Here is a 24,405-nt window from a genome sequence, read left to right on the forward strand (position 1 = left end):
TCCTCCCCAAAATCCAGCTTATACGAGACAATTAAGAGAAGTTATCAGCATCGGGAAATTGTCAAGTTTGAATACAGCAAGTTTTCTGCTGTTCTCATGATTGTAATGGTGTATTTTACTCTTCCACAATAATGACAATGTTGGAAAGTTTTATCCAACAGCTGTATGATATTCAGGAATAATCAGTTTATGCTTTACACTTTTAGAAGTGTAATTAATCTTACTAAGCTGAAGAACATACCTTAATTCTCACTTGTTACAGATATGTTCATACAGATGGTTTTGCCATTTATAGCATTTTATATTACTTATCAATAACCTATTGATGAGTAACTTGATGTGCAGATGTTAAATCTGGGTTAGAAGATTCCATGGGGTCAAAACCTTTGTTCTGTATTCAGTTTGGCTGTTATATATCAGAGGGTATCTGGATCTTACAGTGCATTATGTCATACATCAGAATTTATTATCTTCTCTTATTCGCTATGGCAATCTCATGACTGAGGATAGTTTATGGTTTTTTTCCCTTCTAACAACTGCTCTGAGGAACTTCTGTTATGATCAGAAAGTGAAATACAGATTCTTTCTTTCTACAGTGAATTCCTTCACTTTCTGTTATATACCAATTATCCTTCTAACACTACAGAGTACATAAATTTCATCACGAAGATCATCAGGAATATTTGCTGTTAAGAAATGTTTAAGAAATTTTGTACAACTATCCTCCTGTTTTCAAAAAGTAACCAGAAGAATAATTTGGTCTTTTGCCAAATTTAGAAAGTTGTATTTTAGCACCGTAATATAAAGCTGTACTCAGTGGCATCATAAGCTTGAAAAACCATTTTTATTAACATACAAAAAGAATAAGGAAAATAGACATTGTAATTAAACATTTGCTTTCATCTACAAGTAAGTATCGCGAGTAACAAAACAATAAAATAATTCTTTGGATTCTTGTGAACGGTTTGAAACAGAGGAGCGAATTTTTTTGAAACAGAAGCAGAAGAAAGAGTTCTGAAACAGAAAAATTTGGCAATATCTTTTAGTCTTTCAATAAAATATCCATGTAAATAAGTAATCCATATTTACAATATCCTATTTTCAATATCATATGCAATCTTTTCGGTTACATGAAGTAAGTAGTGTACAGTAATTACTGTACATTCAACTTTAAAATCTAATTTGCACCATCATTTCTCAGTTTCATTAATGTTGGAGAAAACACTGTTCTGCTGCTGTGCACAGAACTGCATGACAGCAGGTAATTACATTTAATGTTTTTTTCAGGCATCTTAAAAAGATAGCACTTTTAATGTTAGGTTTTGTAACTTCATATGTTTTTATAGGAATCCAGACTTGGAATGTGAGCTCTACAATCATATCCCTGTAAATACACCAATGTAGAAGATTTCCAAACATGCAGAAAAATCCTGATAAAAAAGCTGGAGTTATACCTTCCATTTATATCTTTGAAAATATACTTTTTTATTTCTTATGTGGCTACTATTACCCATAATACATGTAAGAAAAGTTGCACAAAAGGAAAGTTAATGGAAGGCCACTCTGAGAAGCAGCTTTGGGAATATGTTTTTTCCCCCACTGAAAATTGGTCTCCAAAGCAAAGTCCTTTGTATTTTTACTTAGGACTTGAACTAACCTCCTATGTTGCAAGGATACTTAAAGAACTTTTTAATCAGTTCAGAACAGAAGCCAAAAATCTATAGCACGTTGAATCTGTTTTAAATTGTACACTCCAAAGTTGAGCAAGGTTTAGGAGCTCCCAGCTATTGCATCTCATAGGGACCTTCCAAAGACCAAAGCAGCTAGAAGCCCACAGCTCATACACAGGAGATAACCACTGATGATGATAATTTTCCAGAATGGAATCTTCCAGATCCCACTGAGTTTCTACTATCACATTTAACCTCACAGTTGAAAACCAAAAATATACTCTGGCGGAGTATCCTCAAAAGGTTGCCAAGCTTTGATTTTCAGTTAGTTTTGTATCATCAGAATAGAGGGATAAAGAAATGCCACCATTCTTTTTCAAGTATCATTACCTTAAACTGTACATGGAATAAAACGTAGAACACAAGACATACTGGTACTATAGCTTAACTTTAACAGCATATAGAACCATTCACCCAAAAGCTGTTGATTTCAATACATCCAAGTTAGTGCCATAACAAAAGAAATCACAGATTTTGTGATTTTTTTCCCAATATCCTAGACATTTTCTTCCACAACAGTTCTTAGATAAGTGACTACCTTCCACACACTGGGTACTAGGCAAGGATTGAAAGAGCTCATTTTCACAGGTGGATGAGACACGGTAACAGGCCAGTACATACCAACTTAGAATGCTGTTGTCTGTGTGTGTAGAGAAAGCTAGCATAGTAAATTACTAGAACAGCTGAGTTCATTTATTCATTTAATCTGATATACTTCAAAAGTATTAATAGAGCATCTCTCACAAAGACTAAACATGCATCCACCAGCTGTAAGATGCTTACTGATTTAATCAAAAAGCAGGCTTGTTGAGCAAAATATAATGAGATCAGAAGACAACAGCGGAGTTTAGTGTTCTCCAGAAACTACTGCAAATCCCTCTTCCTACTTAATGTTCAATATATAAATTTGTAATTGTAATAGGATGCATAACATAATCAGGTCATGTCAGTTGAGCACTAACGTAATGTAAAACAAGTGCTCTTGTTTTTCTCTGAGAAAGCTGCTATCAGTACTATTTGGATTTTATGCTTGTCCTGGTTTCAGCTGTAAGGTTTTTTTTCCTTCATAGTAGCTGGTGCAGTGCTGTGTTTGGCTTTAGTCTGAGAACAATGCTGATAACACACCTATGTTTTAGCTGCTGCTAAGTAATGCTTACTCCGATCAAGGACTTTTCAGTCTCATGCTCTGCCAGTGAGGAGGGGCACAGGCAGCTGGGAGGCGGCAGTGACAGGACACCTGACCCAAACTAGTCAGAGGGGTATTCCATACCACAGCACATCTTGCCCAGTACGTAAACTGGGGAGAGTTACCCGGAAGGATCAGGTCACTGCTTGGGTTGGGCTGGATATTGGTCAGCAGGTGGTGAGCAATTGTATTGTGCATCCCTTATGTTCATTGGGTTTTTTCCCCTTTTCCCCTTTAGTTTTATATTTTCTTCCCATGTTATTTCCCTTATTATTATTACTGGTGGTAGTACTAGTGGTTTTGTATTATACTGTAGTTATTGGACTGTTCTTATCTCAATCCGTGGGGTTTACAAGTTCTTTACATCCTCCCCATCCCACTGGGAGCAGGAGGAGTCAGGGAAGTGAGCGAACGACTGCGTGGTGCTGAATTACCAGCTGGGTCTAAACCACGACAATGCTGATGCTGCACAGAACAATTTTGGGGAAGACAGGTAACTGTGTGGAACTTGAAAAACAGGGGAAAAGCTGTCTGATCCATTGCTCATGGAGGGACTGGAGGAGTGCTCACACAATAGTTTAGTATTCCTCCTGTCATACCTGAGTTTTACACTAAGGCATTTAAAAGCAGACATTTTCTTAAATGAAACAATTCAACACAATGCTAGGTAGGGTCCCAGCCATCCACAAACATATGTAGGTGAAAACATAGAACTCTAGGATGTAGTCCTTGAGTACCAAATGGTACTGCAGAAGAGTTTTTCAAATAATTCACTGTGCTAGCTTCTATACTGCATTCACCAAATGATCAACATGTTATTACAAATCAAATAACAGATGTTTCTTGTAAGTGAAGATCGAAAAGAACTCATGATCAAAATTGTACTAATACAACACTGAACTACAAAAATAGCATATTTTCCTAAAGTTGAATGTGTTTAAACATTTTAAAAAAGCTGAAGTAGATAAAAATTTATGTAGTTAAAAAAAAATAGGAAATTATATGCTGTCTGAAACTGTTCTATATTGCAACATGAACAGTGGTAAATTTGGACTTGCAGTGGGCTCTGCAGCTTTTACAAGAGATTATAATAGAAAGGTTCATCCTTTTGGGCATGTGCAATCAAAATAATCTACTATAATTATTCTTCTGTAGTAGTAAAAAATACAAAATATTGCTTATATCTGTGAAAATATGAAATGACCGTAATACATTATACTCCGGTTACTAGGAAGAGCTATAAAGTAAAGTGCCAGTAGAGGTTCAAACTGCATTATTTAACAATTTAATTTCAAAATAAAAAAGTCATAGAGTTTATATAGTTTGCTTATAGACTAAAAATATGTCTTACATGCCCATGACAGTGATGATTTTGACACCAGTGTGAAGATAACGAAAAACTGGCTTTTCAGTTAACAGGTAGCATTTAATCAAATCAGCAAAGCTCAGCTGTTTCCTGGAGGAAACATTTCTCACTTCAAGATCCTTTTTTCTGTGAGACTGCTAGCAGTCTTCTCTGCTTTTCTTCTCTGCTCCTAATTTCTAGTCTAGTGCCATAAATCAATAGAACTGTGCAATCAAATAAAGATAGGAAAATGCTGCCCTTCTGGGATAAAAGGAAGACTTGGTTTAAGTGATGCATATTTTTTAAGTGTGTTTCCTATATCTTTCCAAATAAGACAAACATTTTTATGGTGCACTCTGCTAAGTGGAACGAATTACCTCAAAATCTTAGAAGTTACTGAGGAGAAGGTTTCTCAACTTGAGAAATTAGGACTTTCAAAACATGAAGATTACCAGAAAAATTATGTGTGACCAACTAACTTCTGCTGTCAGATATGCTTCATGACTCCTGATTCATAAACATGCAAAATCACTCAGAGCAATATTTAGGTCTCAATCTTGTTAACTTGTCATGACTATAAGAGGTATAAGCATTAAACTAAGAAAGTGATATGGAAAACATTCTCCAATTTACGTGATTCTCCTGTTATGTCATTCACACTCTCATTTTTTAAATGAGGTCTGAGCATGAACCCATATAATATGTTTGGGACTTACTGAAATTTAAATCATATGCAGAAAACTTGACTATCTTTGAGCAAGCCATACAGAAAATAAAACCACAACTTAATTTATATGATCAATATAACTAAATCATAAGGAAACAGGGTGAGGGAGGGGCGGGTTGGCAGTATAACAGTACTGTTATTCTGTGTATTGTCTTTACATAGTTGATCGTTGGCCTGCTTCATCAAGTTTTGAATGTTTTGTTTTCTGGCTGCTTCACTATTGATCCTCAGATCAGATTTATCTGCATTGCCACCGTCTGTCATCGCGGATTCTGCTTCTGTGCCTTCAGGAGTCCCTCCAGTGGGGCAGCAGAGTTTTAAGCATTCTCTTCTGGGGGACGCTTCCAATAGGGCCTGCTTGCCATCCACAAAATAAATATACCAAATATGACAAGCAAAAGACCAAGGACAATTGACAAAAGTTGCCTCTGGTGGGATTCACTGTACGCAGGATTACTGCGCCTTTGGAAGATAAAAAAGAAAGGTAGTTGTTTTACAGACAATCCTGGTCTAGAAACAGCAGTTTCCTGTAGTAGGAGGTCTTTTTAAAACAAAGCAAAGGCAAAAGAAACAATGTTGCAATACTTGACTGGTTATTATTGTGTGCAAATGGAAGTAGAGTTTGCAGTGAATAATGTTAATAAACCAAATAAATAAAAAAAATACTTACAAGGAAAATATAAGCTTTTCTGTGATCCCATGAGAGCTGTTGCAATCACGGTTGCAAAGATGGTAAGACCCGAATAAACATGTATTGCATGGCTGCCTGCCGGAGAGAAACTGGAGCAAAAGGGAGCAGAAAGACAGCGAAACCAAAGAAAAGCTAAACACAAAACAGATTCATAGTTAAACCTATGTGGGGAGAACAAGGTGAACTTCTCAAGCAGAATTAAAAATCACCATAAAGATTCCATTTTTGAGATGTCATCAGGGCACAAATTTGAAAAGAATTGGCATTTTTATTTCTGAATGTGTTTTCTGTTCAAAACCAAAGCAAAAATTCTGGATTAGCACCTGGGAAGCAGACATTGAAACGTTTTTATAAATAATCCACCTAATGTCAGTGTCCAGACTTATTGGGTAATGCAAAAACTGCAACCAGAGTAAGTGACTGGAAACACAATTTTCAGTGTGTGGGTGGTGGTGAAGTTAGCATGGGACATGAGTCCTCCCATTAGCACTAATTTTGTTGACAGAAGATAACCATCATGTCACATGGATTGAGTCGCAGGCTTGCCCATTCATTACTGAGGCTGCATCCCTTCTTTAGTTTGTTGTACCATTAACACCGCTGTTGCTAAATTAGAAATAGTGCATGAATTTGTATGTTCATCTTACTTCCAGTCTTTAGTCCTTGTTTTTTCTTCCCATGCTAGATTAAAGAGCTGGTATTTTCTCCCTGGGAAGCTTTTAATACATCATAATCAAGTCCCCTCTTAATCTTGCTTAGATCTGCTAAACAGTTGAAGCTTTTTAAGTCTTTCACTGGAAGACAGTTTTTCCAGCTCTCAATTTACTTTCCAGTTTTTCTTTGCCCTTTTTTTTCTTTTACATTTAAAAAAAATGTATTCCACAGAATTCCATATTAGTCTCATTAATGCCATATATGAAGGTTAAGATAATCTCTTGCTAGAGTTTACTTTTTGTTTTCACAGCATCATGAGAATTCATTTTGAGCTTCATGTCATCTTTGAGTACTTTCCAGACACATTGCTTCCCAAAAGCCAATCTCCAGCTTACGTTTCTGCCCTGTTCTTAAATTTATGTCCTTGTGTTATACTGTCAGTAACATAACATTTGGCTTAAATACAGTACATTTGCACTATTGTTCTGTAGGTATAGCATTATGCGAGCCACCACCTCAATAATTATTTGGTTTTGAGACTGACATGCCATTTCTGGCAAATGACATGCGTCTTCTCTATTAACAGAGACTTTATGACTATATTTTAACAATAGTGCTCAATCCCTTAACAAACAGCAGTCTCTGATTGGAGACTTACATTCCAGTTTGGAGGAAGTAACACCACAGTTCTGTTGATGAGACAGGCAAGGCATTAGTGCCACAGAGCATGTTTATAGTAGCAGAATGAAAATCAGAATTGAGTTCTTATTCACAGTTCTTTTCTTAACCAATTAGAAAAAATGATGAATACCCAGTGTAGTGGCAGCACAGATTTCCCTGAAATAACTGCATTACTAACTAGAACAAGGAAAACCTTAACATTGTTTCCTTCTTATTCACTTCATATTCATTCTTATTTGTTTTTCAACTATAAAGAATATACTTGACAATGCTGCAATATGCTTTCTTTTTTCTAAGTGTTAAAACCACTATTTCAACACCTATTTCCTGTATTGCTAGCCTGAGCAGTGAAGGATAAAGCCAGAACCCAATTCCTCAGCTAGGGATTTTCTGTGCTTGATCACCAATAATAAAGTCTTATTTTTTTTCTTTCAGGTGTTTTGCAAAAATATTAAGAGTCACAATTTGTAGGAACAAAATAAATTTCATAGTGTAATAACACATATAGGGAATTCAGAACATATATGCAGAAACATCACATCTATATGTGTACACTAAATGTCAGGGCATGCCTGCTCCTGTTCTATGCCAAAGCAAACCATAGTAGCTCTTTTATATTATAACAACTCTAATTCTCTGTCAATAGAGCAGTCAAATCATGCACATGAGCATTTATCAAAGTTTTGCTGATTCAGGAAAACCAGTTAGCCAGTAGTAGCTCATTCAGATGTTACATCCTTTCAATCTGCACTGCCTGCATTGTTCTCGGGATAAACAAAGGTCTTGAGGCCAAGAAGTGACTACTTAAAATCATGATAGCTCTAAAGAAAGGAAAACCAGTTACTTCATTTGAGACTGCCTTAGTAAAATCCCTGACTGCATTTAAATATGGTGCCAACAACCAATAATTTGCTTTAACTTCAGCAGTTTATAGAGTTAGAAACACACTACGTATAATGAATAGTAAATAAACTGCCATTATCCCAGCAAATAAACAAAATATGCTTTAAAATACATTTTTTCTTTGTAGTCAAGGATCCTCTATTTGCACATTGCTAATTTGCCAAATCACAGAATGTAAAATGGGTATTCCGAGAAGTTATAGTGTTTTAGTGAGGGCCCTATTGTACCTGAATGCTCAATACATTCTTCAAGTTTATCAACTTTTATAAATACAGTTAGATTCTGACCTGGAGAGAATAAAATATAACAGCAACCAGCCCGATCCAGCTGTGCGACTGTACATGTTAGGAATGTTACTGGCATTGTGGTATTCAAACCGGCTACCATAGAAACAAGTTGCGAAGAATCATAGCTATGGTATTTAATCCAGCATGTATGAACTTCATTAGGACTTTGCTGCACTTCCAGGTCCAGGGCAACCGGTACACAATAATAGCTGAAGAAAGAACAGAAACAAGATTTTTATGCCTCATGGGATAACTTCTCTCAGATTTTAGTAATCATGCATCATTCACATAGTTCCATTGTAAATATACAGCAAAATCCAACTTTAATGCTCTAAAAAAGTCTATTAAAAGGCTTTTTCTCCTACACATAGCATAGCATATTCCAAATTGTCCTGGTTTCACTGTAACAGTTACTTTCTTCCTAGTAGCTGGTGCAGTGCTGTGTTTGCTTTAGTCTGAGAACAGTGCTGATACACACCTATGTTTAGTTGTTGCTAAATAAATGCCTACCCTGGTCAAGAACTTTTCCGTCTCTCATGCTCTGCCAGTGAGGAGGGGCACACGAAGCCGGGAGGGGAGCAGAGACAGACACCTACCCAAACTAGTCAAAGGCTTATTCCATAACACAGCATGTCATGCCCAGTATGTAAAATGGAGGGAGTTACCCGGAAAGAACTGATTTGCTGCTCAGTTGGGCTAGGTATCAGTCAGCAGGTGGTGAGCATCATTTGTTTTCTGAGCTTCATTTCTTCTCTTGTCGTTTCCTTTTTTATCATTACTGTTATGTTGGTATCCTTTCTATTATCTCTACATTTTACTTGATCTAGCTATTAAACTGTTCGTATCTCAACTGTGGGTTTTACATTCTTTTGATTCCCTCCCCATCCCCCTGGGAAAGGGGGCGGGTGAGCAAAAGGCTGTGTGGGGCAGAGTTACTGGCTGGGCTTAAACCATGACACAAATAGCAACTGAATCTTAAATATAGCTTTTAGGGAGCTTTCTTCCCAATTTAAAAAAAACCCAAACTTAAGTATGTTTCAAAAAGAACAGTAAACAACTCTTGTGTTGTCTTTTCCTTTATTCCTTAGATTGATCTAACAGGGATTCTGCATAGGATTTTGATTTTTTTGCTACTAGTCAGATTGGAGAATAGGGCTAATTCTTATATCGGAAGACTACCTACTGAGAAAGTACTAAGATTATTTTTTAATATTTATTCTCTTTACTTAACTTTGATAATGCTAATCTCTAATTGGGTAGATATTTATATGACTATCTATTACATTGTTATTTATTACATTGATACATGGTGAGGCACTGGAATAAGTTGCCCAAAGAGTGGTGAATGCTCACCCCTGGCAGTTCAGACCAAGTTGGACAGAGCCTTGGTGACATGGTCTAGGTGAGGCGTCCCTGTCCATGGCAGGGGGGTTGAACTGGATGATCTTAAGGTCCTTTCCAAACCTAATCATTCTAATGATTCTATGATATTAATAGGACTACTTCAAATGGGAAAACACTACTCGGCATAAGGGAATCATAACTACTCTAAAAGACACAAGGATTTGGCAGCTGCAACTCTTCTGCCACTGTTAGATGAATGTAAGGAGGTTTTTGCCCTGTATTGCATTAATAACTCCAGCAACAGTGTTTTGTCCACTCTGAACAAACCAAGTAAAAAAAAAATCTAGTGATCTAACTCCAAACAGTCCGTAAGAATAACTTGGCCTAGAGCTAATTCTTGCCAAACTCTTTCCTCCAGGTCCTTGCCACAACTTGCCCTCCCTGTTCTATGACAAGTGCTTCCACAGGAGACACACACAGGCCAGATTACACCACTGAAGCCCCAGGCACTTCTGATTACAAGGCAATAATTCTGCATGCGTGACAGCACATAAGTATATCCAGATAACAGTGGACAAATTATTATTGAGGACACCTGATCACCCCGACCAATAAAGGCTGATGCCGACATTCATAATGTCTTGCCTGACGCAAATGGAGCCTGATCTCGATTCATCTGATTCATCACATCTCATTTAAGGTTCTACTTAGTAAATTACATTCAAATCTTTATATATAATTAGCTATAACTAAACAAGCAGTAAGAACATATGCAGGGTTTTAAACAGTTCCTGTTTCCAAACATTAAGAAATAGATGTGCCCAGAAGAAAAAAAGTATGACCTGATGAATGCAAAGATTAAGAATTTACTTAAGCGATTCTCATGTGCCTGACTCATACTTCTCCATAACCCTAGGGATTTTATGCAAAAAGCATAGGTTATGGAAAATAAATAGAATATTTATGCTGTGTGTTGTGCTGAGTAATAATAAATGACAAATTAATTTCAAAGTTCTGTTTACACTTTTTTTTTTTCCACTTGGATGCGTGCCAGGAAACACAGCACTGCACTAAGTGATTCACAAAGAAAACACTGTTCACAGGTGACATTTCCAGACTATGATCAGATTTTAAATCAATGTATGCTTTGACATACCGTGTGAAAATGTGATACTGAATGAAAGTGTCCTTAGAATACTTAAATATATGCAGCACTTAGGTAGTTCTTGGCTTTCTACTTTTAAAAAGTAGCAGTAGTAAATCCTACAATATCAAGATAGAAGCCTTGTTTTTAAGACGGTTTGCCAACATCGATCTATATGACACAGGTATAACTCGGCACAGCAAGCTTATGATCACCTCAACACTTCTCAAAGTTAGTCTTATATCTTGTATATAAAGATATCTTATATCTTACAAGATATCTTATATCTTGTAAAGGTAGTCTTATATCTTGTTAACATTGAAATAATTGCTTGCATCAGGCTATTGGTTAATTAACTTGGTTCTAATGATTATGATTTCTAATTTTGTAAAGTAGGTATGCCAAAAGGCCCCGAACATCCCCATGAGGATATTCCCAGTAAATCCTCCTCCTTGCCCATCTATAATATGGCCATAGTATTGTCAAAAATTTATTCCAAGTGCAGTAGAGTACTGGACTCTAAATGTCTTGAGGTAAACTGATGTTCATAGGTCCTGGTCTCAGTTCTCAGTCTTTGATCTCAGAGGGTCTAGTCAGCCTAGAATTTTGGATAACATTTTTCTTTGGCGCATAAGGTGCTGTCATACAGTTAACTTCCAAAATCACTATCAAACTCCTTAGTCACTCAGTCTCAGATCTCTCTCTGGGCCATGAATTATCTGGGCTGTTTCCCATAAGCAGTATGATAGAAAAGCAAGGAATACAGTCTGATGGTTTGGACACTTGTCAACAATACCATGCATTAGCATGTTACATGCCACAGCCCAGGATGTATGCACGATAGCGCGATTTGGTTCAGTCCTCGTTCCACTCTGTGTGAGGTTATACATTGCAACTTAAGCAGATCTGACTTTATCACTGTGAAAAGACACAGCCCAATTTCCCCATCACTACTTTTGTTCCCTTACTTCTGTCCTCACTGGTACTTTTCTGACAGGCAGGAGGTAGCAAGACAATCTGGGGAGCAAAGCAGGGAGGAAGAGGAGGAAGATTCTGCTTTCAGTGGTGCAAACTCTTAAGAACTGACTCAATGTGTAATTTGATCTCAAGATTAAAATATCCTGGGTTAAAAGCACATACACAGTTAAGAGCATTTTTAGTGGTGACAGTCTAGGCATCCTTACACACAGCTTCTTCACCCCGATCTCACTCCTGTTTTGAGCTCAGATTTTAAAGCATGTCACATAGGGCTGAGTGATCTTGCAATATCCTGTATGTGGCGTGTGACATCTGTTCTTTGCCAAATGTACAAAGCAAAATTCTAGAGTTAGCTCTCTAGTACTTCTGACTGGCACATGCTTCACGTGCTGTAGGGGAGGTGTCATGCATTGCTCATGAGATGCCTTCCACCTTAGAAGGCACACAGTGTGGTTCCGTGAGTGCACTGGGGTGCTGGAAAGGAATGTTCCTCTTCACTCCTCCCATTTCCTCTCTTGCTCCTTCTTGGCTGATCCTGTTGCTTACCTTCGGCAAGTTCTGAATGCCCAGCAGATTTTTTTGGAACTACTTTAACACAGAATCAACAAGTGCCCATTTATGATTTCAAACAACTCAAACTAAGCTCATCAAGAAAGCTGCCTCTTCACAAGTTGCCTGCGATGAGACCCTTACAGCTCAGAAGTAATTTGCCTTTCCAGTTCTTGAGAAGTCTGCAGCCCACTGGATATTAGAAACTCTAGCAATTAGCTACATTCCCTTTGAACAGATGGGGTTTTTTATGTTTGAAGCAGAGATTTGTCAGATAACTCAGAGAAAGCATTATCTTTAGGTGTGATTTCACAATGAAAGACTATGCTTACTTTAAAATAGATTTGCAGTCCTTCTCCTTGCTCTTGCACATTGCCCACCATCTCCCTTCTCCCATCTAAGGCCCTTCAGAGACCTTTTGTGCAGCAATCCAACTTTCTATTCCAGCAAAAAAATGTACTTGGGGTGGCCGGGTGGGTGTTAGTTTTCTGCTAGTTGAGTTAATTCAGTTTATTACAAGGGCCAGAGCTGGCTCAAACCAACCAGTACAAAATACTCCTTTGGAGCATGCCCTGTGTCTACAGTCACTGTTCAACATTTCCACGTGTGAAATAAGACAGGATTCCTCATTTATTTATTTAATCCATTCTATCATACTACTATTCCTTCAAGCCCTTCTTAAAACTCACTTTTCCCTCATGTTTTTTTCCCATTTTCCTTTAAAAAAATGTGTACTAATATGCACACAGACTTCTACTGCCTCTGTTTTTCCCACTTTAAGTGTAGCAAATCATCTGGACAATTACTGTGCACTGACAGTGTTTTGTTAGGTATCATTTGTCTATAAGTAAATGATCCACCTGATCCACAAATAATAAGTACTAATATTAACATGCCTACAGCTTTTTCATTTGATTGAGATGTGCAACACTTTTATCAGGGCACATCTACTTCCCAATATGCACATTATTATAGTCATCCTTTCTACCCCCTACAGACCAACAATACAACATTTCTATCCTTTGTATAGACTAATGAACTCAAGAAATAGTTGATTTGGTTATTATTTCAAATCCTTCACACAAATTTAACCAAGATATTTACTAACTTACTCCCTTCTGCTTTAACTACTTAAAGACTTCTTTGCTTGTGTGTGTGCAGAGGTATCCTATTCCCCAGTCTCTCCAAATTACTTTGAAGTCAGTGGCAAACTTCTGTCAGCCCAGTTTGAATCAGATTCACAATGGTAGCTTATCTGTTGATATTTCATCTGACTGATTTACTGCAATACTTCTTCAGTCTCCAACTTTACTTTTTTTTGTTATAGAATGGGATTTCCTTGTCTATATTCCTTTTTTTTTTTTTTTTTTTTTTTTTTAGCTATGGTAAACTTCTATTTACTTTACACATGTCCTTATCTACACAAGACTTGAGTCGACATCCTTACTCTGTGGCACTGGGAAAAAACGAGTTTCAGAGGAATAAAAACAATGCATAGGAAAAAGCTGCAGAAAACCTCCCCCTATTTTCTTCAAAAAGTCTATGCTTATATAAAAACAGCAGCAGTTTGATCACAGTAAGTAGTATAGATCTTAGTGAAGTCACCGGGCGTTTCTCATTGCTTATTTATAGCCTGAAATTACACTTCCTATTGAGCAATATTGTGTAAAACAACTTCAAAATACTGCTTATTGCTCAATAGTAATTTGTAACTTGAAGCCACAAAGCTGCAAACACATCCCACTCCCATTGAAAAAATGAAGCATGCAGTGTATGTTCAAATCACAACATTCCCTTCATAGCCAGAACTAGACAGCCACCCGCTCCTCCTGCATCTTCCGGCCTCTGACTGGCTGGGCTCCTGCCGAAGAGCGAGCAAGCACTCATGTGATGCAAACAACATGTTCCACTGGAATGAATGTCTGGATGTGCTGGACAAGTTTTCTGGCTGGCTGGATGCAGTATATCTTTCAGCAGTGAAAGAAATATAAATAAGGTTATTAAAACTGAAATTTTAAGTTTGTCTAGACAAAATTCGAGTTTATCTTCTATTTCAAAGAAAAAATACTCCTGCTTACATTTCAACTGTAAGTCTCCAGAGGTTCTTCGTTACTTACGAACAGTAAAATCTTCCCCATCCTCTCGCCCCAAAAGTCAGTGGTAAAACTGTGGGAGAATTTCCACTGCTCTGCAGAATTTCTTTGCCCTTCTTGGACATGTTATTAGTGTTTCACTTAGTTGTCTTCATGTCGAAGCTACAAGAACTTTGTCACTGACTTTATGAAAAATTTCTGTTGGAAGCTCTTTTCTCCGTCAAATTTCCCCATTAGTTTTAATGCCATTAGCATAAGTTGACAAGAATTTTTAAGGTACAGTCCAGTGCCCTTATTTTTGCAATGTTTAGCTCTAGTTTAAATATATTCACAAGCTATTAGATAAGCACCTCTGTGGTGCTCTATCATTATCTGCTTTTTAACTTTACTGACAGCATTGTATTTTTCTTTCGAAAACGTCCAGTTTTTCCACTGCAGTGTGTCTAATTTAGTTGCTTTCTTGGAATTAGCCAATGTCGCTAACAGCAAAGACACAGTTCAAACTCCAGTATCCCTCTTGGCCTCGAGGGACAACCCTTGCACTTAAGACCTAACATACTGTTCATGTTGTTAAGTGTAATGGGAAACATTTCAGTCAATCCAAGGCTGAACTCTATGCAATTGAAAGTTCATACACTCTATTAAAAAAAAACCCAAAACAAACCAAAACCCCACTGCATCATAATCACTGTATGTTATTTAGGCAAAAGAATAAGAATGGATTTAAAAGGTATATTTTCCAAAATGATTTACACTAAGTCTGGGCTGATGAATTGCATTTTAACGATGCTTACGCTTTCTCTGGCACAAACCCCGTTCCTGGATCTAGCTTCAGTGGTACTGAACTTTCCTTTCTCCTCCGGGGACACGGGAGAGAGCCAAAAGCAAGGGAGCCAAAAGCGAGAAACTTTCCTAGGGCAGCATTTCTGGCATTTCAATTCTCAACTTGCATAAATTCAGGCTGACTAGGAAAACACAGCTCGCAAGCATTACTCCAAGTGCAAGGCAACCCCAGGCCAGGGTAAACAAGTGCTTGCAGAAAAAACCCACATAGCAGTTTTGGCTTATTACAAGGGCCTCTTTGTCCCTTCTCGGGGAGCGCTGGCTTCCCCCAACCGCTCCGGCCCGTAAACCGCGGGCTGCGGCGCTCCCGCTGTCACCGGCCCCGGGCCACCCCGGCGGCTGCGCCCCGCTCCCCGCCGCCCCGCAGCCCCGGCCCCACGCAGCCCCGGCTGCCCCGCGCCTCCCTGCCGCTCCGCCTCGCCCCGCCCCGGCCCCCGCCGTGCCAGCCCTGGGCCCTTGGCGCACCGATGCCCTGGATGAAGACGAAGCCGGTGATGATGAGGACGGGGTGCCAGTTAAACTCCCCTGCGCTGCCGTCCCAGCTCAGTCCTTCGCGGTAGTGGAAGACCCAGACTAGGGAGAAGATTACGGACACGAAGCCGACCAGCAGCGCCGAGACCAGCAGCGTCAAGAACCGCCCGTAGTCCTCCATCTTCCGAGCCCCGTGCACGGCAGCGAGCTCCGCGAAGGAGGGGCCGGGCGGGCCGCCGGGCGGGGTCGGGTGCGGGCCCGGGCCGGTGGAGCGGCGGGCGGTGCCGCCCCGAGACACGGTGCCCGCCCGGCGGGGCGGGAGCAGGGCGACTTTCCGCGCCCTTCCGCCCGGCCGGGCCTCGGGACATCGACCCTCCGCGGTCCCGGCACTGCTCTTTCACGAGGAGGGTCTTGCTTGGGTTTTGGGGGCTTGTTTTGGGGGATTTGGGTTCTTTTTCTAAGCACTTTTCACAGAGTTGCCGAGAGTTTCTCTCCCTCACTTTCAAAACTCCGCTTTAGAAAGACGCTTCAGCGTCAGCCCATCCCCGGCCAGGGCACCGGCCCCGCAGCTCTCCCTGCCATAAACATAAGCCAGCACAGCCATATGCACTAACAGATAAAGCAGGAACGTTACTGTGATAAAGAGGCAGACAGAGCATACAGAAAGTGCAGAGCAGGAGCACGCTTAAAGACACTGATGGACTGCACTTGGAGCACGCGTTCCATCATGACCATCCCCTTTACTTCCATGTGGATTCAGTGAGTGCTGTAAATGTAAACCAGATACTAACCAGTTTCATATATGGACTCTGGCCTAAGCATGCAGGAGTATTTGGGCACTGTTCTGTTTAAATAGCGTCAAACATATCAAACGTCCACTAGCTAAGAAAGGGAGCATACAAACTTTAAGACAATTCCAACAGTATGGAAAGGCCCAGAGCAGGGAAGTTAGAAAGGAAAGCAGAAGAAACCGAAACAGAATTGCAAATGAGACAACCCGCAATGCTGGCCAAAAATATAGCTTCATAGATTAGACCAGTTTTGTCAAATTATGTATTCAGTTGCTTTTTCCTTTGCTGTAGAACATTCAGCTGGCTTGGAAGCCTGTCAAATGCAGTAGGAGGATATGCACAAACATGTATTCAGTGCTACTTTGTTGGTATTTGATTAGCTTACTTTTGAAATATATATAGTGTCAAAATGTATATGAATTAGAAATTCATTAACTGTTTGAGAGAAAAAAATACTATTCACTCTGGCTAGTCTTTGAGCTGTCTGATGTCTCATGCTCAAACTGAGACTTAAAAAATGAAAGGAAACAGTTTTATGGAACTTAAAATAGTTTCAGTAGAGTATCTGCCAATTCAAACCCAGTACTTACTAAAGTGTTGGAAACATCTACATAGAGATGTGAAGACCAGGCCAGATTGGAGTGGGGTGCAAATGTATTTCTTCATTATTCTCTCTAGCCTCCTAAAAATAGATTTTGGGCTCTGACATTTTAAAGCAAAACTTGACTTGAACATCACTTTAATGGTGTTTAGCTTTAGGTTGCATGGATTTGATGTGACCCACTCTAGGATTTAAGTGGTTGCTCATTCTGGTCACAGTGGTAACTAGAACACTGATATTGTTAATTTTCACAAGTCATAGCATCTAAGAGAAATAAAGACTTGAGCCCTGAATCTTCTCATGAATGCACTCATACATGAATTGCCAAGGATGCCAGACTCATTAGTGAGGCAAGCAGATCACCTCAATATTATGCTCATAAAATTTTACCGAGTTTTCAGTGAATTGCTTGAATGAAGTGAATCTTTCTATTCTTTAATTGCAAACCAGCATATAATAAACCCATAAGTCTGCCTGGTTACACACAACAAATGTCCTTGGCTTAAATAGCACAATACTTACACATGATCAGTTTTGGGATATTTTTACCTGTTAAAAGTATCTTTTTCTCTATTTCTCTGGAATCCTTTTTGCATTGTCTTTTAAACAATCAAATAATCTCTAAATTTCAAAAATTTAGTGTTTAAAGAGTATCATAAAACCTTCAGATTTAAGTTGACATGTTGCAGATCACAAAGCATCAGTTTCTTAGTGCTTGTCAGTTCCATACAGGCAATCACAACAATTATTACCTGTAATTCTATAAGAAAGATTCATAGTATCCAAAAGGTATCCATTCTTTCCAGGCATATGAGGTGGTCTAATAAAATGTCTTTGTCTCTGTAAAGCCTACAAACTAACATAAAATACTTATTTTAATCTACCTTCTATGAACCTAGTTCTCCAGATTGCAAAATTCTTCCAGTTCCCATTGATTTCAGCAAGCTTTGATTACATCCAGCCACCCTGACAGTGTGGTGCTCCCTCTTAGCAGTTCTGTCGGGACATCACCCAGTATGCACGTCTTTCTTTGGGTTGCTGCATTGTCAGATGTAGGAGTAGGATGGCTGTGACTTCAGACCTAGAAGGACCTACAAAATAGACAGACAAAATAAGACTTACGATCCAGATAAAGATTCACAGATCATTTTGAAGAGGCAGCAATGGACTCCTGCCTGTATTGCGCCTGTAGTGCATGGCTACTTTGCAACTTCTGTCAGTGTTGCTATACCATTCATATATTTTGAGAGCAGCAGCCTAGACATAAATATACAGGAATGTTTGTCTAAACAACACACCATGTCACAACAGATCATTATTTTTAATGTATTTTTTAATGTATTTTTTAAATACAGGAAGTCTTTCTGGTTTCCAGCAACCAGTAACTGACTTCTCAGAACTGTAGTTAGAGTGAGGTTAGAGTCCCTTTTGCCAGCTACGTCTTTATATTCATTTTTCCATGCTGGACAAGTCATTGAAGATCCAAACATTAGAACAGGACATTCCAGACAAGTTACAGTGTCCCTTAAAACACTTGGATGAGTTTTTCAGGAGCCTGGTGGCTGTTCATTTTGTAAACAAACAAAACTGCTGAAATAGTCCAGCCAGATTTGTTCTGGCAGCTAATTTAAATGACTTGTGGAAGCTTTAGAAATAACCCCTCAGAAGTTATCTTACTAGGGGTGATACTGACAAATGAGTTTAAGTAATTAGCATTTGAATGACACAAAGAAACCAGAATGATCCTTTTACTTTTTTTGGCACTGAGTTCCATGTCCAAGCAGCAGAACCATTTGACCTTTTCTATTGAGGCCATCGCTAATTTATCTTTGCAAAAATTCTGACTATGGAATGGGACCCTTCCTAGAAATAATCTTTACTTACTCTCCACCCTGGAGAGAGCTTTCGTTGAGACAGAATAAGGCACATAGGGCAGCTTTTGTCCAATTCTGTACCAGTCATAAGCCAGTCATTGTTACCTGTGCAATGAAACTCTTTATTCTGTTTCAATCCATAGGCATTTTGCTTTCATGAGTTGTGAAATACTTTTCTAATAATTTAAAGTCTTTCATAAAAAATTTTGAAAATTATAGAACCATGGGGCAGTAGTTGGAACTGCCAAAGCAAGATTATAGAATTTTACTGCTTGCCCTCTTTATTTGGCTTGTGCTTTCTCATTTTCTTCCCCACTGTTCAGCAGCCTTGTCAGTGAGTATGTACTCAACGACAAAAGAAAGACAGGATGTGCACTCTTTTTATGCTCAAATCACATTTTATCAAGATAAGCCAGTCCTTCCTGTTTTTTCAGTCCCTAGGCACTGACTGAGAAATTCCTCCTACATTTATCAAATACAAATAAAGATGGGGTAGCACTCTTGGGATCCCATTTTTGCTTCTCTGTCCAGGTAGCTGATCATGGAGATGTCATGGTGAAGTGGAAAAATAAAAAGTGATTTGTTGAAGTAGAAAGGCTGGCAGTAGAAAGAACCAGCAGTGGTGTTACGAAGGGCTAAAATAGGAAGAGCATAGTGTCAACAGCTGTGAGTTTCCTAGATGTCTGCCCCAGAGCATAGAAATATGCCACAACCACGCTGCAAGTTGTGTGTTAAAGGCAGGCAACACATGTACATACCCAAAGTTGAGACTAACTGCAGATCCAGAAGATAATCAGGAAAACTGCCAATGTATGAGTCTGAATGTGAGGCATCCAAGTAAACACGTTAACAGAATAATTTTCCCATCTGGCTTCTGGCAAGCAGCTGTTACTGGGGACTGATGGTGAGCCTGCAATCCTGTGGATCACGTGGTGTGTTTTGCTTCTCCTGTGACATCTCAAGTACGAGATCAAGTAAGAGCCAGAGCTCTTGAGACACTCTGCGGAGTAATTCCAGTCAATTTTACCTTCCCCCTCCATGCTTCCTTTATCTCTTCCTGAGAAGAATATGCACTTACTCTTACCTAAAAATATAATATTCCTAAGAACACAATATTCTTTCCTAGTCAGGCAGGAATAAGTTATTTGTACTCCCAGTTTACTAAGTAAGTTGTTAAGGTATACCAGCCAAAGCAGTTGTTAACAGTTCTATCGTTGTGACTCTCCACTCTGGTAGGATACCTACTTCCTTTTATTTAAAACAAAAAAAACCCAAACCAAACCAAACCAAACCAAACCAAAACAAAATGCCTATTATTGCAGTTCATTTTAATCTCTTATTATCCAAAGCAAGCACTTTGACTACTTTAAATTTATTTAATCCCTACATCATAGAATGTGTTGACAGAAAATTCTTTTGGCACTCCTGAAAGTCATTTTGATTGTAATTTTGTGACTTCAGTAAAGCAGAAATAAATACTAAAGTTACAGTTGCGTAAATGCCAAGTCTAGCAAGTGGAGAGCTTCAAGTGGTCCTCTCTGAAAATCTAAGGTTGTGAAATTGCTGCAAAACAAAGGTGCTCTCATATATATATATCTCTAACATTTATTTAAATACTGGAATATTGTTTTCTTCTTTTAGTACTCATAACCTATTCAGTCTGTGTATAAGGAGAGACACTGGGAATTCACATTGATACACAGAAACTTTCTGCAAGTCTGCACTGGGCTAGTTGACAATTGTGATACTATTCATCCATTCTTCAAAAGTTACATTTTTGCAGGAAGTGCCTGAATTCTTTGTTTTAGCAGGGGCTAATTAAAATTCTCCAGTTCGTGGAGATACACAAAATGTTCAGAAAAGGTTCAGATATGCCATGCAATTATTATTAGTGAGGCATTGCTGCATGCATATCAGATCAATTCACACACCTTCCAGAAAAAAAACTCTAAAGGTTTTGTAATGGTGACTGTAGCAATGTTTGGCAGTTATGAAAGAACACAGTTGCTGTTTTATAAATTCTTTTGTGGCTCAGCCTTATAAAAAACATGTTTTGACTGTATCATCTTCCCCCTTTTTGCTCATATCGTTTAGGTTTGGTACATACTGGCAAGAGCAGAAAGCTTCTGTCAAACAACCATAGGTGAAACACAACAGGAATTCATAGTCCATGACCTTTTTACTTACTAGATCAACACTTTCGCTTTTGCAGGCAGAGTGCCCAGAGGCTTTGCTTGAAGCAGCTAACAGCAGTTCCTCACAACCGTTCTTTAAGACAACACCCAGGCTACATGCCACCCTTTATGGGTGTCCTTTCTAGCAGACGCTTCTAATAGCAGGCTTTATCATAACTGGGAAGCAAATTAATTTGTTTACTAGCTTTTCCATTGTGTGGGATAGCTGTCACGGTTCCATACGGAAAAAAACTTTCTTGCTGGTGAGTTTTTGGCAGTCTTCAGTTACTGTTAAGTAATATAAATGGTATTTTTCTCAATAACGAGGAAAATAAAAACAAAAAAGAGAATAAAATGAGCAAGAAACTGTGCTGTTAAAGTAACCAGACATATCCAGAAAAAAAAGAATAAAGAAACATTTCTCCACTTGGACAACGCAAAATGTTTGGGTGAAGTTACCTAATTGGGAATGTTGGGAAAAGTTGCTAAGATCCCTTCAATGTTTAAAATACACATTTGAGAGTCTTTACTCATGTTAATAGTTCACATATATATTTACATTTATATATATGAGTATATATGTATATTCTTTTTCTCTTGGGCATCTAGTGCTAGTGAAAATAATGGAAGCATGAGCTTTTCAGCTTCAATCTGTTCAAGCATGCACTTTGTCCAGTTACTACAGACTGCATTTGATCTCATTACTTGAGGCTGTATCTGCAGCCTCTGGAAGCCATGACATGAGTGGTAAGCACCCCCTGAAATACATCGGAAGTAAGGGAACTCAGAATTCCACACTAATAATTCCTTAGTCTGATTTTTGTAAAACAGAAAACCAGCAGGGTTTTTTTTTTTTCTGTAAAACAGAAAACCAGCCAAAAAAATGGCTTTCCTGGTCATGAAGCAGTTAGGTACTGCCTATGAAAAGTGAAGAATATTTTTGTCTTCTGTGTTTTATTAATCTTAATTTCTGAATTTATAAATGAGAAGTAAACTACATTTGAAGAAGTTACTTCTGGTTTTTTTAAGCAATTTTGTTCCTCTTTTCTTATACTAATGTCACACTTTGGTGCTTGCAAAGATAATTATGCTGGGCATGTGCACAAGAATATTTTTCCTCTGTAATGGAAACCACATGAGAATCCTCAGAATTTCTCTACTTCACAAATCCTGTTATTCTTTAGCGTACTGAATTATTCAGATTGTGTAAGAGATTTCCAAGTACCTAATTTACATTATGAAAAAGAGAAAGATAAGTGCTCTAGAATCATCATACATGGACATAAAACTGTAGGCCTACAGGTCAAATCTAATGCATTTATTCAAATTTCATATGAATTAGATACTGCACAATAGTACAGCCATGTCAGGAACAGTGACTGAAAAATGCCTACATATGAAATCTCCTGGCAAAGTAAAATACTACCTTTTTCTGGTGGATGGGTTTTGTTTAAAAATTTAACTTGAAATGAAAGCTGTTGATTGAGGTTGGCTGCCACCAAGCATATGGGTATTAGTGTTTGGCTTGGATATAGGGTTATTTTTAACAATGTAAAAAAATACTGGCTTGTGGATTTTCCTCCCATTTAAATGGAAGTACAGAAGGCAACACTGCTGTTTACAGATTGAAAAGCACAACCCATAAGCATTTAGTGATTCTGCTTCTCTGGTGTGTCCCAGCCCATTCGCAAGTAGGGCTGTGAATACACTCATAGAAGTATTCAGAGGTGGTCATTCTGGATTCCCTGTTCTTAAAAAGCTTTACGGAAACATCTCTCCTCTTTCTGGATGAAAACGTCTATGTGTAACCTTCCTGGATGGCACATCTGCCACTACCTGTAGTGCAGCAACATACTATGTATTTGCAGTAATAGAATTTCTTAAACAAGTCCCATAATCTTCAAAGTCTGGGCTGCCTTTTAATTTGCTGCATTCTTCAAGATGGATACCGATGTACAGTTGTTGATTTAGCAGAGTATAACTGCAAAAGTCTGCAATGATTTAAAAATAACAGTCACTGGAAAGCTAGAGCTGATTGCCATGAGCAGTACTTGCACTATTTAATAAAAAATGAAGCTTAAATGTCTTGCTCTGGGAGGAACTGCTTTAATAATCCAAACAGAAATGAGCATAAAATATCAGTATCTGCTTAAGAGTTGGATCTTCTGCGTAAGAGTATAGATTCATATTAGTTTTTACCCTCAGATCTTCTTTATGTATCTATAGCAGATAATGCACAGGTGCTCTTTCCTGGATAGTAAGTGAAAACCTATGGAAGCTAGGGTGGAAATAGTGTTGCTGCTGCTCTTCATGTCTACCGTTCTACCTTCCTAGATGTCCTGTTTGTGGTGTTTTTTTCTTTCCACAATTGCATTTCACTTTTTATAAAAACTCACAGTAGATAATTTTTATAGTTCTTCTAGAGCTCTTCACTGTTGCATCAGCTGGAATGATCCACTCTTCATGAGTAAAACTTGGAGTGAAAATAAGTATTTGGGTTTACAGGTACCATGCTGATGACAATGGTGGTGGTGGTGGTAAGAAATAGGCTGTTGGTCGTGCCTCCAAGAGCTACTCTTCTCAGCCCATCCTTGGCTTGCACTTGGAAACACTCTTTATCACCATGAAGTCTACAGCCTGTATTTTGTTGTTGTGGTTTTTTTTTTTATTTAAAATGAAAGCTTGCATTCTGCAGAATCTGAATATACCACATGGAACTCTCATGCATAAGACAGGCTTCACATAGTGATGAGGCTGGGCATGTGGTAGCTTTGGCTCATACTGAACAACTCCTGAGCCTCGACACAGGGGAAAAAAGAGAGAATCTCTTGGTGTAACGTATATATCATCGAATCATAGAATAGTAAGGGTTGGAAAGGACCTTAAGATCATCTAGTTCCAGCCCCCCTGCCATGGGCAGGGACACTTCGCACTAAACCATGTCGCCCAAGGCTCTGTCCAACCTGGCCTTGAACACCTCCAGGGATAGAGCATCCACAACCTCCCTGGGCAACCCATTCCAGTGCTTCACCACCCTCACTGTAAAGAACTTCTTCCTTATATCGAACCTAAACTTCTGTTTAAGTTTGAAGCCATTACCCCTTGTCCTACCACTACAGTCCCTAAGGAAGAGTCCCTCCCCAGCATCCTTATAAACCCCCTTCAGATACTGAAGGCTGCTATGAGGTCACCACGCAGCCTTCTCTTCTCCAGGCTGAACAGCCCCAACTTTCTCAGCCTGTCTTCATATGGGAGGTGCTCCAGCCCCCTGATGATCCTCATGGCCCTCCTCTGGACTCGCTCCAACAGCTCCATGTCTTTTTTATGCTGAGGACACCA

At 38.8% G+C, this 24,405-nt stretch overlaps 1 protein-coding gene across 1 annotated transcript; it reads right to left on the reverse strand.

Moving 5' to 3' along the window:
- Positions 1-825: 825 nt before the first annotated feature.
- On the reverse strand, positions 826-15,844 carry LOC115608565 (cytochrome b reductase 1). The gene is given in 6 exon segments (XM_030487548.1): positions 826-5,178; positions 5,181-5,309; positions 5,312-5,450; positions 5,659-5,743; positions 5,746-5,811; positions 15,621-15,844. Coding segments are annotated over 6 exon segments (642 nt in total). The 5' UTR covers positions 15,808-15,844; the 3' UTR covers positions 826-5,142.
- Between the last annotated feature and the right edge of the window lie 8,561 nt (positions 15,845-24,405).

Source organism: Strigops habroptila, chromosome 5 (genome assembly GCF_004027225.2).
Source record: "Strigops habroptila isolate Jane chromosome 5, bStrHab1.2.pri, whole genome shotgun sequence".
Lineage (NCBI taxonomy): Eukaryota > Metazoa > Chordata > Aves > Psittaciformes > Psittacidae > Strigops > Strigops habroptila.